This window comes from Oncorhynchus gorbuscha, linkage group LG11 (genome assembly GCF_021184085.1).
Source record: "Oncorhynchus gorbuscha isolate QuinsamMale2020 ecotype Even-year linkage group LG11, OgorEven_v1.0, whole genome shotgun sequence".
Classification (NCBI taxonomy): Eukaryota; Metazoa; Chordata; class Actinopteri; order Salmoniformes; family Salmonidae; genus Oncorhynchus; species Oncorhynchus gorbuscha.
The window spans coordinates 25,323,899-25,342,452 of record NC_060183.1 but is presented as its reverse complement, the minus strand read 5'-3'; the positions used below and the strand labels follow the sequence as shown (position 1 = coordinate 25,342,452).

The following is an 18,554-nucleotide window of genomic DNA, read 5'->3' as shown; positions in this document are numbered from 1 at the left end:
TTTCTTCATTTGGTGTTCTTGCAACAACAACAAACCAATGTGTGTGATGGCCATAGGCCTATGTGTGTGATGAAACCTGAAAAAAACAAATTGCCAAATGTCCACGTCATGTCCACTCCATCATGTGTTTTTCTGAGAAGACCTTAGACATACTGTATTTTGTGAATGATAACCCACACATATGACTCACAACGATGACATAGAATAAATACACTGTCCACAACAGTACTCCCTCTCTACTCTGTATAATTCTGTTGTGTTTACCTGTCTTTTCAGGTCTACCCTGTCCTGTCTGTCTCAAAGCCAGCTTTTCTATGACCATGGAGTTGGTTAATGGAGCCTTTGTTACATGCCAGCTGCTGGCATCAATCCAACAGACATGACTGTAGGAGTGGACAGTATTCATATCATGTGAGGTACACTAATCCATAGGACGCTGACTATCGCGCTAGGGCTACAGTATTGTATTCAGCGCCAGGCCAGCCCAGCCCAACATTTTATAGCACGCTTTAACCTCCGAGCTATTTGATTGGACAGAGAATACCACTGTTTGGTGAGAGATTGAGGTGGGGAGAGAGAGACAGATGGATCTAAAGCCAGTAAGCCTTGAGGTCCAAGCTTATGGGGGGTTTATGCTCATCAAATCCTTCCGCTCCGACACACTGTGACATCACACCTATGGAAGGCAGGCGCGCACACACACAGGCAGGCGCGTACACACGCACACAAACATGGACACGTGCACACACACACACACACACACACACACACACACCTTGCAGTGTTTGAAGAAAGGTGTGACGTCAAGTGCTGATGTCAAGGTCGGACGTACTTAAGTGAGATGTTTGTTTGCCAAGTTGAACTTAAAGACGTTCAATGTTAATTGCATTACCAGTTTCGGTGGAATTGTCACAATGACCATATTATACCTACTATAAAGACCCTTTGACATTAAAGTGACATTGACATTTCACATTGATAAATTTGTCCTCCGATCAGCGGAGGGTGGTAATGGGACATAAGTTTAATTTCCTTATTTCATTACACTAAAAACTTTAAACATGTGGATAAAAACTGAAAGGGATATCATCTTTAGTCTTCTCATTCTAATGGTAGTTGAGTTTCCCCTACAACAATAACCTAAAGAAGGGTCATTACCAACCTACAACAGGAAATAGGCCTATCAAAACTGGGACTATGCTGCCCTCTTCAGGCTGCATGAAGAACTGCATATACTATATCTGTCCAACTACTAATTGTCTCCTGCAGTCTAAACCCCTCTCCTCTGGTATTTCTAAGGCCAGATGTCCTTCAAATGTCTAATGTGTGCGACCTGAAGTGGTGTGTGTGAGTAAACTGGAATAATAGAGAGAAGTATTATTGATATGCTAGCCTATCATGAGGCACAACGTTGTGTTTTTATTATTTAATTGCTTTTGTCAATGAAATTAGTTAATTTATGTGTTAAATCTCATAATATGCCCTCTAAGACATTCAAATAGGCTGGAGTAGCAAGTAGAGTCCCCAATTCAGTTGTGTTTCCACTCACAAATAGAGCTTTTTATTCTGGGCGGTAGGGCTGAAAGAGGCTGTGTCACCCAATAGCGTGAGTTCTATTGTATCTGTGAAAGGCCCCAGCAGCACCATGGGTATTGTGTTCTCAAGAGGGGAATCAGGTTTCCTTGACAACCGCAGGATGCGTACCCAGAGGCCTAGGGACAGAGAAAAGGAGGCCAGAGGAGGAGGGAAAGAGACAAAAAACAAATGAGACTTTCCAGCCCCGCGTTTTCTCCAGCTTTTTTTTTTATCAGGTCTTTTTTTGAAAGAGGGAGCGATGGAGGAGGTTGCCGCCCGGTCGTGACGGAGCCTTAGAGTGTTTGTGTGGTCTGTGTGTGTGTTTGTGTGTGTCCGCGCTGAATCGGTAAGTACGCCTGGCTGTTCCAATGTCTTCATAACTCTGGCTTATAGACCACACAGAGTAACAAAACAAAGTGACTGAAGGATGGAGAGAGAGGGACTGGAGTATTGGCACAGTTAGTGACATGTATCAGTGTATCATTAACTTTCAATAGGAAACACAAAGGCACACGTTGAGCCACTTTTACGCCTCGTCAAAACTATGACTGAATATGGAAGGGGATTAATATATTCCCATCAGTGTAAATGGAAACTATGATGTGATGTGGTGTTTTGGACTGAATGGTGATCTTGTACACAAAGGAAACCATTTTTACCCCATCTGCCTTATCTTCACTTTTGAGAACAGTGGGAAAAACAGAAGAAAAACAAAGATTAGAGGCAGCATCTCTTTGCGTTTCTTTTTCCAAGTTACTGCACTATTGACTGATAATAACACTTATTTATTCTAATGTATGATTTTCTGTTTTGACAGTCAGGCCCACATCCTGACTCTGGATCATGCGTTTTACACGGCGACCCCGGAGGTAAGGGCTCATCCCAAAAGCCTAACAATTGATTAAGACTAGATCTACTGTGTAGGAATATGGTTCAGATCTCTGGATATCCGCATGTGTATATTGCATGTTTGTCAGGCCAGTTACATCGCACTTATCAGGAGTTGACCGAACGTACGGTAAATGGACTATAAGGTAGACTTGACTGATTGTTGGACCCACAAACAATGGGCTTACTAAGTGTTGATCTACGTGGTATCATCCTGTAACTCTTATTTTGGAGTTTTTTCTTTGTCGCTGGTAGCCCTATAGTGGATGGTGTTTTCGCAAATACCCGGGCCAGTCGCTGAGATCTCTTTGACAGATTTCTCTATATGGAGAGCTTTACTAATACAATTGAATTCAATTGAATTGAACCGGCTTGAGTGCTGAGTTTGGCCGTGTGTTTGGCTTGGCCCGAGGGCGTTTCACTTCTGGAACACACTCTTCGTAGCCGATTTGCTCCGACGAAAAGCCCAGTCCTCTTCTGCCCCAGTAAAAACCCAAACCCCAAAGGAGTCGCTTGCTCAAGTCGCTCTCACGCCATGACAGCACGTCACTCTCCAGCTGTTTGTTATGACTAAGAGAACCGCTCTTATTTGAAGCCTATCCATGGAACAAGTTAATTCCCTCTTCTTCTCAATGTGCTCAGTGCAGGACAAACTGAGACTACACGGAGATCACCACAACAAATTACATGACTTTAGGGCAAACTTGGTACCCCTCTACGTGGCACTACATGATACACAATATGATACCACGTGTCGAAGCTAAATACAAGTTCATTGCTATTGCATTACTAGTAGAGGTAGTTAGTTTAGTGTAGTGATGATTTCTGCTAAGCCCAACGCTAACCCATGTCCGTCTGTCCTCCTGTCTGTCTCCAGTGGCTGCTTGGTGCTGTGTCTTTCTGTCTCTCTGCTCACCCTGCTGCTGCAGAGCCTCTGGGTGCCTCCAGAGATGGCCAGAGAAGAGCCGGCAGGTGCAGGGAGGTCCCCTGAGGAACAGGGTAAGTGTCCTAAGCATAGAAATATAATCTACATTCATTATACTGTATTTCTATGGATCTACTCTTCGAGGAATAGATTAGATAGTGAAATGCTTTACATGACTGAGATATTTTCTAGTGTGGACTCCTCTCTCTCTCTCTCTCTCTTTGCCACTCCTTCCTGTAGTCCTATGGTTGGTGAGGAGTGATGCTATGGTTGGTGAGGAGTGATGCAGTAATTGTCAGCTGAGTAAACAGGCAGGGGGTGGATAGGAGGTGACATCACCATCATAGGGTTCCTTCCTGTATGTGTCATTGGGTAGATAGCCAATCCCAAAGGGGTCTCTGTTTAACCCCTATCCTCAGACCCCCAGACCCCACATCTACAACCTCCCTGTGGGTCCATAACCAGTGTATACACACACACACACACACACCGGTAACCCCACACCACCGACACCCTAGCCCAAAATATTACAGTACTATTTTATTGTCTGATTTCCACGTTTGCTCAATACTAGCTATTCAGTGCCAGGCCAGGCCAACATTTTATAGACCACTCTACGTTTGTGCAAATGCTAATGTCTCAATCAGGAAGTCCTTGATCGGCCCTCCCAAATAGCCCCTTAAAGCCCAACTGACAGGCCTCTTAAACACACATTTACTTTTTACTGCGCCCCTGGTTGACTTGTTTTTCTGGCCGTCTGCTGCAGTCTGGCTGGTTAGGTTGCTGTACGCTTATTATGTATACCATGGGGTTCGTCAAACAAGGAAAAGGACTACTGCTTTAGGTCAGCCAGAGGCATTGAGTGGAAGTGGAACAAACGACATTATGTGATGTTTGTTTTACTATATGTTTGTCTAGTGAGCGTTATAGTGGGCGGTCTATGTCTACACTCTTAAAAACAAGGCGCTATCTAGAACCTAAAAGGGTTCCTCGGCTGTCCCCATAGGAGAACCTTTTGATGAACCAAATCAAATTTAATTGGTCACGTACACATGGTTAGCAGATGTTAATGCAAGTGTAACGAAATGCTTGTGCTTCTTGTTCCGACCGTGCAGTAATATCTAACAAGTAATCTAACAATTTCACAACTACCTTATACACACAAGTGTAAAGGAATGAATAAGAATATGTACATATAAATATATGGATGAGCGATGGCCGAATGGCATAGGCAAGATGCAGTAGATGGTATAGTGTACAGTATATACATATGAGATGAGTAATCTCGGGTATGTAATTATTATATAAAGTGGCATTGTTTAAAGTGACTAGTGATACATTTATTACATCCAATTTTTAATTATTAAAGTGGCTAGAGATTTGAGTCAGTATGTTGGCAGCAGCTACTCCATGTTAGTGATAGCTGTTTAACAGTCTGATGGCCTTGAGATAGAAGCTGTTTTTCAGTTTCTCAGTCCCAGCTTTGATGCACCTGTACTGACCTCGCCTTCTGGATGATAGTGGGGTGAGACGGCAGTGGCTTGGGTGGTTGTTGTCCTTGATGATCTTTTTGGCCTTCCTGTAACATCGGGTGGTGTAGGTGTCCTGGAGGGCAGGTAGTGTGTCCCTGATGATGCATTGTGCAGACCTCACTACCCTCTGGAGAACCTTACTGTTGTGGGCAGAGCAGTTCCCGTACCAGGCGGTGATATAGCCTGACCGGATACTCTCGATTGTGCATCTGTAAAAGTTTGTGAGTGTTTTTGGTGACAAGACACATTTCTTCAGTCTCTTGAACAGCGCCATGTTCGCCACGATGTCTGTGTGGGTGGAACATTTCAGTTTGTCCGTGATATGTACACCGAGGTATTTAAAACTTTCCACCTTCTGTCCCATCGATGTGGATAGGGGGGTGCTCCCTCTGCTGTTTCCTGAAGTCCACGATCATCTCCTTTGTTTTGTTGAGTGTGAGTTTTCTTTTTCCTGACACCACACTTCGAGGGCCCTCACCTCCTCCCCGTGGGCCGTCTTGTCGTTGTTGGTAATCAAGCTTACCACTGTAGTGTCGTCTACAAACTTGATGATTGAGTTGGAGGCGTGCATGGCCACGCAGTTGTGGGTGAACAGGGAGTACAGGAGAGGGCTGAGAATGCACCCTTGTGGGGCCCCAGTGTTGAGGATCAGCTGGGTGGAGATGTTGTTTCCTACCCACACAACATGGGGGCGGCCCGTCAGAAAGTCCAGGACCCAGTTGCACAGGGCGGGGTCGAGACCCAGGGTCTCGAGCTTAATGACGAGTTTGGAGGGTACTATGTTGTTAAATGCTAAGCTGGAATCGTTTGGGCCGGCAGCCGGCAGTCTTACGAGGGTTAACACGTTTAAATGTTTTACTCACGTTGGCTGCAGTGAAGGAGAGCCCGCAGGTTTTGGTAGCGGGCTGTGGCATTGTATTGTCCTCAAAGCGAGCAAATAAGTTGTTTAGTTTGTCTGGGAGCAAGACATCGGTGTCCGCTGCGAGGCTGGTTTTCTGAACCCTTTTTGGTTCCAAGTAGAACTCTTTTGGGTTCCATGTAGAACCCTTTACACAGAGGGTTCTACACTGAACAAAAATATACAACATGGAAAAATTTATATAAGAAAATCCTCAATTGAAATATATTCACTAGGCCTTAATATAGGGATTTCACGTCGATCCAGAGCATCCAAAACATGCTCAATGGGTGACATGTCTGGTGAATATGCAGGCCATGGAAGAACTGGGACATTTTCAGCTTCCAGGAATTGTGTACAGATCCTTGCGACATGGGGCCTTGCATTATCATGCGGAAACATGAAGTGATGGCGGTGGATGAATGGCAGGACAATGGGCCTCAGGATCTCATCACTGTATCTCTGTGCATTCAAATTGCCATCGATAAAATGCAATTGTGTTGGTTATCCGTAGCTTATGCCTACCCATACCATAACCCCACCGCCACCATGGGGCTATTTGTCCACTTTGACATCAGCAAACTTTGACAGCAAACCGCTCGCCAACATAATGCCATACACGCTGTCTGCCATCTGTCCGGTACAGTTGAAACCGGGATTCATCTGTGAAGCGCACACTTCTCCAGCGTGCCAGTGGCCATTGAAGATGAGCATTTTCCGACTGAAGTCGGTTAAGATGCCGAACTGCAGTCTGGTTAAGACCCTGGTGAGGACAACAAGCACGCAGATGAGCTTCCCTGAGACGGTTTCTGACAGTTCGTGCAGAAATTATTTGGTTGTGTAAACCCACAGTTTCATCAGCTGCCTGGGTGGCTGGTCTCAGACGATCCCGCAGGTGAAGAAGCCGGATGTGGATGTCCTGGGCTGGTGTGGTTACATGTGGTCTGCGGTTCTGAGGCTGGTAGGACGCGCTGCCAAATTCCCTAAAATAACGTTGGAGGCGGCTTATGGTAGAGAAATTAACATTCAAATCTCTGGTAACAGCTCTGGTGGACATTCCTGCAGTCAGCATGCCAATTGCACGCTCCCTCAGAACTTGAGATATCTGTGGCATTATGTTGTGTGACAAAACTGCACATTTTAGAGTGGCCTTTATTATCCCCATCACAAGGTGCACCTGTGTAATGATCATGGTGTTTAACCTGTTAAGTCGACCCTCTACTTTTTCGAACATTCTGTTAAAAATCGCACAACATTTCAGCGCCCTGCTACTCAGGCCAGGAATATAGTATATGCATATGATTAGTATGTGTGGATAGAAAACACTCAGACGTTTATACAACTGGTTAAATCACGGCTGTGACTATAACAGAACGTGCATTTCATCGAAAAGTGAAGGAAAACCTGATCACTGAAAATGGAAATAAATATCCTTGCGCTACTTCCAGGAATTGTTCAAAGTGAACCGAATTAAATGAGGCCGAGGTTGCAGTGCCTACAGCTTCCACACGATGTCTAGAGTCTTGTCATTTGATTCAGCTTTGATTCTTGGTCAAACCGAATCAAGGGAACCGATTCCCTCCGGTCTTCGACCGGATGTTTTGGTCGAGCTCTCTCTAGACATTTTTTCGAGACGGACACCTATAGAATTTACATCGCCTCCTGATGAATTTTATCGCTTATTATCGTGTACTAATACCTAAAGTTGCATTACAAAAGTATTTCGAAGTGTTTTGTGAAAGTTTATCGTCGACTTTTTGAATTTAAAAACGTTATGAAACGCTATTTTTTTCCGTTTATCACACAGTCTTCATAGATCGATATCTAGGCTATATATGGACCGATTTAATTGAAAAAAAGACCCAATAGTGATTATGGGAGATCTAGGAGTGCCAACAAAGAAGATGGTCAAAGGTAATGAATGTTTTATATTTTATTGTGCGGTTTGTGTAGCGCCGAATATGCGAATTATTTTGTTTACGTCCCCTGCGGGTCTTTTGGGGTGTTACATGCTATCAGATAATAGCTTCTCATGCTTTCGCCGAAAAGCATTTTAAAAATCTGACTTGTTGCCTGGATTCACAACGAGTATAGCTTTAATTCAATACCCTGCATGTGTATTCTAATGAACGTTTGAGTTTTAACTAATACTATTAGCATTTAGCGTAGCGCATTTGCATTTCTAGAGCTCTAGATGGGACGCCTGCATGCCAGGTAGGAGCAAGAGGTTAATCAGATTCTTGATATGCCACACCTGTTAGGTGGATGGATTATCTTGGCAAAGGAGAAATGCTTACTAACAGGGATGTCAGCAAACTTGCGCACAAAATTTGAGAGAAATAAGCTATTTTGTGCGTATGGAACATTTCTGGGATCTTTTATTTCAGCTCCTGAAACATGGGACCAACACTTTACATGTTGCCTTTATACCTGGAACAAAAAAGGGTTCTACCTGGGACCAAATATGGTTATCCTATGGGGATAGCTTAAGAACACTTTTGGAACATGTAGGCGTGTAGCCAGAAAACAAAAAAATGCTTGTGAAAGGACGTAGTTATGGTAGATTCAGTATAATATATCATGGGTGTTCTTTCTAAATCGCCTCTTTTTATTGTGTCATAGTAAGTACTTTCTCTCACAGTAAACTCTTTTTGCCTTCTGTTGGGAGCATAGGTCATCCACATTTTGGGGGGGATCCAGCAGAGAATTCAAATGGCCTAGTTTCATACATGGCATCAATATTGAGACCACTCCTGTTGCAATGTGTTTTGGCATACACTAGAGCATAGTGTACAAAGAGCACTACACATGATGATGGGCAATGTCTTACAGTAAAAGTTGCATCTCTGACTGATATGAAATGGCAGTGTTAGGGTGAGAATGTTGAAATCAACCTGACCTCAATATGACTTTAGAACTGAGGTTGATGTCATCAAGTTGAGTCAAGGGCCAGCGTTACCCGTTATGGCGTCTGTGTAAACATTCACTTATGTCTAGGAGTTTGTCTATGTGTGTGGGTGTGTGTGCCCATGTGTGTGTGTGTGTGCCCATGTGTGTGTGTGTGTGTGTATGCTCGGGTGTCGTTCCTGCATGTGTGTGTGTGTGGGAGGGGTGGGGGGGTCTGAAACCACAAAGCCACGTGAGAATAGCGTAATTATGTGAAGAGCTCCAGTTACCACTCCAACAATATTTTCATGCCAGGAATTATGACTCTTTGCCATTTGTCCTAAAATAGGCATATTGAACATTTCAGTCTCACTGTAAAAAATCAATTAAAATCCTTGCACTAGGTGCATGTAATATGGAAAATGAACGACCATAATCACTCAATTCAACAAAAATAGATGGCGTTACGTAATCTGTTGATGGTAATGATGCAATCTGATATTTTATTTTAGGACAGGGCCTGATTGGCTTTGACATTTACAGTATGATGTGTGTACAGGTGGTCCATACAGGGGTTTCCATTTGGAATGTTTGATTCATGACATTATTTGTCCATGTCTCAGAATTCAGTGTATTTCTCACTGTGCCATTATAACATGGACTGTGAAAAAGGATGTGAATATTATATTCCATGGGTATGCTCTTTTATTGTGCAATACAGTATGTTACCAGATCAGGGCCAGGATTTCCCCTGACCATGTGACCTGACCAAAGAAAGAGAGACTCTGGTCACATGGTAACGGAATAGATCCTGACTATATACACTGCTCAAAAATAAATAAAGGGAAAACTTAAACAACAAAATGTAACTCCAAGTCAATCACACTTCTGTGAAATCAAACTGTCCACTTAGGAAGCAACACTGATTGACAATAAATGTCACATGCTGTTGTGCAAATGGAATAGACAACAGGTGGAAATTATAGGCAATTAGCAAGACACCCCCAATAAAGGAGTGGTTAGCAAATCCGCCACTGGCGCCCTGTGCTCTTCACAGATGAAAGCAGGTTCACACTGAGCACATGTGACAGACGTGACAGAGTCTGGAGACGCCATGGAGAACGTTCTGCTGCCTGCAACATCCTCCAGCATGACCGGTTTGGCGGTGGGTCAGTCATGGTGTGAGGTGGCATTTCTTTGGGGGGCCACACAGCCCTCCATGTGCTCGCCAGAGGTAGCATGACTGCCAGGTACCGAGATGAGATCCTCAGACCCCTTGTGAGACCATATGCTGGTGCGGTTGGCCCTGGGTTCCTCCTAATGCAAGACAATGCTAGACCTCATGTGGCTGGAGTGTGTCAGCAGTTCCTGCAAGAGGAAGGCATTGATGCTATGGACTGGCCCACCCGTTCCCCAGACCTGAATCCAATTGAGCACATCTGGGACATCATGTCTCGCTCCATCCACCAACGCCACGTTGCACCACAGACTGTCCAGGAGTTGGCGGATGCTTTAGTCCAGGTCTGGGAGGAGTTCCCTCAGGAGACCATCCGCCACCTCATCAGGAGCATGCCCAGACATTGTAGGGAGGTCATACAGGCACGTGGAGGCCACACACACTACTGAGCCTCATTTTGACTTGTTTTAAGGACATTACATCAAAGTTGGATCAGCCTGTAGTGTGGTTTTCCACTTTAATTTTGAGTGTGACTCCAAATCCAGACCTCCATAGGTTGCTAAATTGGATTTCCATTGATTATTTTTGTGTGATTTTGTTGTCAGCACATTCAACTATGTAAAGAAAAAAGTATTTAATAAGAATATTGAATTCCTAATATTGAATTGCACACCCTTTTTCCCTCAGAACCTCTTCAATTTATTGGGGCATGGACTTTATAAGGTGTCGAAAGCATTCCACAGTGATGCTGGCCCATGTTGACTCCAGTGCTTCCCACAAATGTGTCAAGTTGGCTGGGTGTCCTTAGGGTGGTGGACCATTCTTGAGACACGCGGGAAACTGTTGTGTATGAAAATCCTAGCAGTGTTGCAGTTGTTGACACACTCAAACCGGCGCGCCTGGCACCTACTACCATACCTCCTTCAAAGGCACATAAATATGTTGTCTTATCCATTCACCCTCTGCATGGCACACATACACAATCCATGTCTCAATTGTCTCAAGGCTTAAAAAACATTCAACCTGTCTCCCCTTCATCTACGCTTATTTAAGTGGATTTAACAACTGACATCAATAAGGGATTATAGCTTTCACCTGGATTCACCTGGTCAGTCAATGTCATGGAAAGCAGGTGTTCCTAATGCTTTGTACACTCAGTGTATAATATCAACTTTCTGTGCTGTCAATCATCCCCCAGGTCACCATGGTAACAGCGTGCGAAGACTGGCTCTACGCTTAGAGGCTCTGAGCTCTCAGGTGCAGCGGCTAGCGAGGGAGAGAGACACTCCCCAGCCTGCTAAAGAAGAACTTACTAACCTTCTGCAAAGGTACATCTACACTCCTAACACACATCCACACTCAGACAAAGTAGTTAAAATCATGTTATTGGATATTCAATACATAAATTCAACATTGAATCAGACACACAACACTGAAACTACATTTTTCTGGTGAGTCTCATGTGGGTGTGTATGTGCGTAATTGTGTGGTCACCCAGTCTCCGGCAGGACCAGGAGGGCTTGGTGCGGTCCGTGGAGCGAGAGCTACAGAGAATGGCCCAGAAGCTGGAAAGCCTCGGTCATCAGCCCCACACACCACGACCACAAGACGACCACAGACCGCAGACAGGTAGGACCACAACCAGCCCTGGTCATAGCCTTTCTCTAACTAGTAATAATACAATATGGTTCTTTAGTAGGCATACATTTATTATCAAAAGCAACTTATAGTACAGAGGGGCCATGCAGGAATCAAACCCCAAACTTGGAACCACATTGGAACTACATCATATAACATTAGCTAGAGAAGCTTACCATAACAGAGACCTATAATTACAGTTGGATCCTGTGTTGCTCAGATGGTGGATCATGGCGCTTGTAACACCAAGCGTCGTGGGATTGATTCCACTGGGGCCACCCGCATGTAAAATGTCTGCATGCATGACTGTAAGTTGCTCTAGATAAAACCGTATGCTAAATGGCATATATTATTATACACTGAGTATACCAAACATTACAGTGGCATGTGAAAGTATTCACCCCCCTTGAAGAGGCGATTTAGAAAGAACACCCGTGTTATTGACTGTACGCTTGTTTATTCCATGTGTACATTTACATTTACATTTAAGTCATTTAGCAGACGCTCTGTGTTGTTGTTCGTGTCGCACTTCTTTGCTTTATCTTGGCCAGGTCGCAGTTATAAATTGGAACTTGTTCTCAACTAGCCTAACTGGTTAAATAAAAATAAAATAGAAATTTAGCGCCATCCATCATTCCTTCAATTCTGACCAGTTTCCTTGTCCCTGCTGATGAAAAACATCCCCACAGCATGATGCTGCCACTACCATGCTTCACTTTGATGGGATGGTGTTCTTGGGATGATGAGAGGTGTTGGGTTTGCGCCAGACATTGCGTTTTCCTTGATGGCCAAAAATGTCATGGAAAGGTGTTCCTAATGTTTTGTACACTCAGTGTATATATATTATCATAGAACGTCATACCAGTAACGTAGCATATAATGTATCATATCATAGCACATTAGTGAAGATGCAATGACTACATGCTTTTGTTGGAGTTGGCACCTGATTAAGCCAATGCAGCCAGTCTCCCACAATAAAACTATTGGTTGACTATAGTGCTTTAGAGATTGGCTGGAGGGACTCTGATATTGTTACTCGAGGCCACAGTTCAGGGCTGTGCAATAATTCAAGTTCAAAGATTAACAACATAGTGAAGTTAATAGCCTGGGATTCTAGAAGGGATGGTCGTTGGCCAGTAGGGGTCAAAGGTGAGAGACTACAGGTGAATATGATGGAGGGAGTCCTTAAGGCCGATGAATAAGGGGTTTAACAAGTCCCAGAGAGCTAGCTATGCTGGCGGAGTGTGTGTGTGTGATTGTGTGTGTATGGTGGTGTGTGTGTGGAGCAGCCGGAGAGGTGTCAGGTGGGAGTCAGGTTACTGGCCGACCCTGCCACGTGAGGACGGATGGAGGGAGCTGGGGAGGGAGGCAGAAAGGGATAGAGCGAGAGGGATGGAGGGAGAGAGAGAGAGCGAATGAAAGAGAGAGGAGGAGGGAGAGGGAGAGCGAAGAGAGAAAGTGAATGCTCACAAACCCTGAATAAGGTGATTCATACAACGCAGGCCACACAACCCCCCCCCACACACACTTCTCACCACGAGCAGCCCACCCTCCTTCCCGACCTGCCTCTCTTCCCCTCACATTACCTCAGACCCCATAAAGAGCGATCAAATTACCCAGGAGTCCTTTCAATGGCCTGTTGACTCGTACGTGTGTTTTTTCAGATGCTGATTTTTTTTTCATCTTCTCATCAGCTTTTTCGGGCTTCGCACCTTGGCTGTGACTGGGATTTCATTTTATTTTCTGCCCGTTTTACAAGGTTGTTTTACACAGCTAAGGCCTGTGTGTTTTGGCACGGTCTGCATTGTAAAGGAGAATGTTTGGGGTGGGGTAGGCAGGTGGGTTAGGTGTGTATGTTTGACATTTATGTGTGTGTGTGTGTGTGTGTGTGTGTGTGTGTGTGTGTGTGTGTGTGTGTGTGTGTGTGTGTGTGTGTGTGTGTGTGTGTGTGTGTGTGTGTGTGTGTGTGTGTGTGTGTGTGTGTGTGTGTGTGTGATTGACACTAGGGGGAAGAAGGTGGAGTGCTTACGGGAAGGGGCCTCTTTGGGAACACAGTGGGTTTCTTCTCATGCTATAGAATGCTACACTGTAAAAAAGCCAATTTAACCAATTGCTCAATCAGCGTTATTCTGAGTTGGGTAGACTTTGAAAGGACACCAAATTCAGCTAATGCGTTTTCAAAAAAAGTTTCACTCGACACACTTTTCTCATAGTGAGTATAAAAACTTGTTGAGTCGAATTACTAACTCATGTTTGCCTTTGGAAGGCAACACTGTATGTTGGTTCAGCTATATGCCCAAATGTTGAGGAAATTCATAATCCTATTGCAGCTGTTGCCGTACAATTGTACGTTGGATCAACAAACTGCTGCATCAAAGCTGGGACTGAGAGACTGAAAAACAGCTTCTATCTCAAGGCCAACAGACTGTTAAATAGCCACCACCCGGTTACTCAACCCTGCACCTTAGAGGCTGCTGCCCCATATACATAGACATGGACTCACTAGTCACTTTAATAATGTTTACATACTGCTTTACTCATTTCATATGTATATGCTGTATACTATTTTACTGTATTTTAGTCAATGCCACTACATTGCTTGTCCTAATAGTTATATATTTCTGAATTACATTATTTTACTTTTAGATATGTGTGTGTTGTTGTGAATTGTTAAATACTACTGCACTGTTGGAGCTAGGTACACAAGCATTTTGCTACACCCCCAATAACATCTGCTCAATTAATCAATTTTAGAATAAGGTTGTGACATACCAAAATGTGGAAAAAGTCAAGGGGTCTGAATACTTTCCAAATGCACTGTATATGGTCATTTTGACATGTTTAGGGTAAAGTTGCAAATGTAATAATGAGGACAGCAATCACTTTTGCTCCCCACACTGCATGGTCGTAGCGGGAGAAGAAGAGAAGCTCACTCTGAGTTGGTCTGAACCATTTCATTTTGAAATGGAGGGAAATCCAAATTTGTGCTATATCCAATTGGCTCTGTCATCATTTTTTTTGTTGAATTTTACCCCGTGTTTCCCCCCAATTTCGTGGTATCCAATTATTTTTAGTAGCTACTATCTTGTCTCATCGCTACAACTCCCGTAAGGGCTCGGGAGAGACGAAGGTTGAAAGTCATGCGTCCTCCGATACACAACCCAACCAAGCCGCACTGCTTCTTAACATGGCGCGCATCCAACCCGGAAGCCAGCCGCACCAATGTGTCGGAGGAAACACTGTGCACCTGGCAACCTTGGTTAGTGCGCACTGCGCCCGGTCCGCCACAGGAGTCGCTGGTGCGCGATGAGACAAGGATATCCCTACCGGCCACGCCCTCCCTAACCCGGACGACGCTAGGCCAATTGTGCGTCGCCCCTCGGACCTCCCGGTCGCGGCCGGTCACGACAGAGCCTGGGCGCAAACCCAGAGTCTCTGGTGGCACAGCTGGCGCTGCAGTACAGCGCCCTTAACCACTGTGCCACCCGGGAGACCTTATAGATGATTTTCAAAGATAAATATTGATACATTACTAGCATAAACACTTTTTTAATCAAATCGCTTTGATTCGTTCCTCTAATCAAACCAAATCGCACCGAATCGTTTGAAATTAAAACGTATCGTTCCTCCATCGGGCCCGTGTATCTAAATACATATCCAATTGTTCTTGAAAGGGGTGGGCATGGTTTTGAGCAAACATACATTCGTAATTTTACTCAACAAGCTTATTAAAATGTAGCTCACTTCAAATAAAATGTTATTGGTCACACACTCATATTTAGCAGATGTTATTGGGGGTGTAGCAAAATGCTTGTGTTTCTAGCTCCAACAGTGCAGAAATATCTATCAATTCACAACATTACAGACATCTAAAAGTAAAAGAACGGAATTAAGAAATATAGAGATATTAGGACGAGCAATGTCGGAGTGGCATTGACTAAAATACAGTAGAATATAGTATATACATATGAAATGAGTAAAGCAATATGTAAACATTATTCATGTGACTAGAGTTCCATTATTAAAGTTAATTTACACACATCAATCTACACACATAATGCAGTCAAAACAGATTTTTTGACATCTTTGCAAATGTATTAAAAATAAAAACATACTTTATTTACGTAAGTATTCAGACTCTTTACTCAGTACTTTGTCGAAGTACCTTTACCAATGCACTTGTATCTTAAACATTTGAACCGGGGACCGATGCATATCTGTGAATCGTTACATCCTTACCACTCGAACATAATACCAAACATTTTTCTAAATAAATCCAATCTGTTAGTAGTTTAACTTTTCCCTTACTGAGATGGCTGATCGAGTTTATAAGCTTTAGGTAGACTCAATAATCAATCTTCCCTACCTGGATGTCAATGCAGGTTGCAGGCAATTAAAAGATATCCTTACTCTGACTGGATTCCAATCGGAATTACACATCACTTTGCAAGCCAGCATGTGACTTGCAGGCTTGATGTGGCCTGTAAACCAGGAGTTTCAGACCAGTGCATTAGGTTGTAACTAGGCCCTCAGAGAAAGGCCTTATGATATACAGTTGAGGTCAGAAGTTTACATACACCAAATACATTTCAACTCAGTTTTTCACATTTCCTGACATTTAATCCTAGTAAATATTCCCTGTTTTAGGTCAGTTAGGATCACCACTTTATTTTAAGAATGTGACATGTTAGAATAATAGTAAAGAGAATGATTGATTTCATCTTTTATTTCTTTCATCACATTCCCAGTGGGTCAGAAGTTTACATACACTCAATTAGTATTTGGTAGCATTGCCTTTCAATTGTTTAACTTGGGTCAAACGTTTCGGGTAGCCTTCCACAAGCTTCCCACAATAAGTAGGGTGAATTTTGGCCCATTCCTCCTGACAGAGATGGTGTAACTGAGTCAGGTTTGTAGGGCTCCTTTCTCGCACGTGCTTTTTCAGTTCTGCCCACAAATGTTCTATGGGATTGAGGTCAGGACTTTGTGATGGCCACTCCAATAGACTTATAGCCATTTTGCCACAACTTTGGAAGTATGCTTGGGGTCATTGTCCATTTAGAAGACCCATTTGCGACCAAGCTTTAACTTCCTGACTGATGTCTTGAGATGTTGCTTCAATATATCCACATAGTTATCCTACCTCATAATGCCATCTATTTTGTGAAGTGCACCAGTCCCTCCTGCAGCAAAGCACCCCCACAACATGATGCTGTCACCCGTGCTTCACGGTTGGGATGGTATTCTTCGGCTTGCAAGCCTCCCACTTTTTCCGTTTGGCCATAACGATGGTCATTATGGCCAAACAGTTCTATTTTTGTTTCATCAGACCAGAGGACATTTCTCCAAAAAGTATGATCTTTGTCCCCATGAGCAGTTGCAAATCCGTAGCCTGGCTTTTTTATGGCAGTTTTGAAACAGTGGCTTCTTCTTTGTTGAGTGGCCTTTCAGCTTATGTCGATATAGGACTTGTTTTACTGTGGGTATAGATACTTTTGTACCGGTTTCCTCCAGCATCTTCACAAGGTCCTTTGCTGTTGTTCTGGGATTGATTTGCACTTTTAGCACCAAAGTACCTTCATATCTAGGAGACTCCTTCCTGAGCGGTATGACGGCTGCGTGATCCCATGGTGTTTATACTTGCGTACTATTGTTTGTACAGATGAACGTGGTACCTTCAGGTGTTTGGAAATTGCTCCCAAGGACAAACCAGACTTGTAGTCTAGAATTTTCTTTCTGAGGTCTTGGCTGATTTCTTTTGAGTTTCCCATGATGTCAAGCAAAGAGGCACTGAGTTTGTAGGTAGGCCTTGAAATACATCCACAGGTAGACACCTCCAATTGACTCAAATGACGTCAATTAGCCTATCAGAAGCTTCTAAAGCCATGACATAATTTGCTGGAATTTTCCAAGCTGTTTAAAGGCACAGTCAACTTAGTGTATGTAAACTTCTGACCCACTGGAATTGTGATACAGTGAATTATAAGTGAAATAATCTGTCAGTAAACAATTATTGGAAAAATTACCTGTCTCATGCACAAAGTAGATGTCCTAACCGACTTGCCAAAACTGTAGTTTGTTAACAAGAAATTTTTGGAGTGGTAGAAAAACATGTTTTAATGACTCCAACCTAAGTGTATATGAACTTCCGACTTCAACTGTATGTGATGTATTATCATAGATTTAAATTTTATCTGGGAAATGTGCAAATAAGGTAGATTTAGTTTTCAAGTTGAATTGTACGTTCACTCAACTTGAGAATGTATGTTAGTTCAACGATATGCCCAATGTTAAGAAAACTCACAATCCTATTGCATCTGGTTGCCTTACAATATGCATGTTGAATCAACATTGAATTTTTACAGTGTAGGAATCGAGTGCTGATTCAAGTTTATTATCCACTGAGTACTCTGAGCAGCACAGAGGTTTTTGGTCAAATAAAGTATAATTATATATATTATCACCATCTCTTTTGTCAGGTCTCCGTGAGGTTTGTGAGGTGCCCGAGGACCCTGTGTATCCCCACTGTGCTGAGAAAGTTGAGGTGAGTCACAACACAATTAGTTGACAGTTAATCTTGTAAATGCTAAATCTGTTTTTGTTGTTGGGCTCATGAAGTCAACAGTTCTCCTGTTACTGTTGTCCCAAACCTATTTTTCTGTCTCTATCTCTTTCTTCTCGAACACAAACACTTTGGCGTTACATTCCCAGTTCCTGCAAGCCCGTTGGGACTCAGACCTCTGCTATGCTTTCTACGGGGTGGATGGTACCACCTGCTCCATCCTGACCTACCTGAGTGAGAGAGAAGACTTCTGTCCCCCCCACCCTGGAAGAAACCATTCAGCACCACCATGGCACCAGCAACCACGCACCCACAAAGAGAAGGTAGCTTTAGAACAGGTTGGATGTCACTTGGCATAGGTATTATGACTATCAAAATCTGTCATGGAAAAACAATGTTTATGGACTTCACTGAACATATGCTGACGGTTTTAGTAGCCTTTTGTCGAGACATGAAATGATCTTTTATTATTT

At 43.5% G+C, this 18,554-nt stretch overlaps 1 protein-coding gene across 4 annotated transcripts in view; it reads left to right on the top strand.

Moving 5' to 3' along the window:
* LOC124048373 (alpha-1,6-mannosylglycoprotein 6-beta-N-acetylglucosaminyltransferase B-like) overlaps positions 1–18,554 on the top strand; it is a 67,631-nt gene that overhangs the window by 1,262 nt on the left and 47,815 nt on the right. The window contains exons 2-8 of one of the 4 annotated variants that reach the window (XM_046369096.1): positions 277–416; positions 2,397–2,444; positions 3,341–3,462; positions 11,080–11,209; positions 11,380–11,510; positions 17,999–18,063; positions 18,231–18,404. In XM_046369096.1, the coding sequence (XP_046225052.1) occupies positions 2,419–2,444; positions 3,341–3,462; positions 11,080–11,209; positions 11,380–11,510; positions 17,999–18,063; positions 18,231–18,404 (648 nt within the window). In that variant the 5' untranslated portion in view covers positions 277–416; positions 2,397–2,418. Of the gene's footprint in view, positions 1–276; positions 417–1,680; positions 2,445–3,340; positions 3,463–11,079; positions 11,210–11,379; positions 11,511–17,998; positions 18,064–18,230; positions 18,405–18,554 lie in introns of those variants that run through there. The other 3 variants (XM_046369095.1, XM_046369094.1, XM_046369093.1) reach the window with 3 other exon arrangements.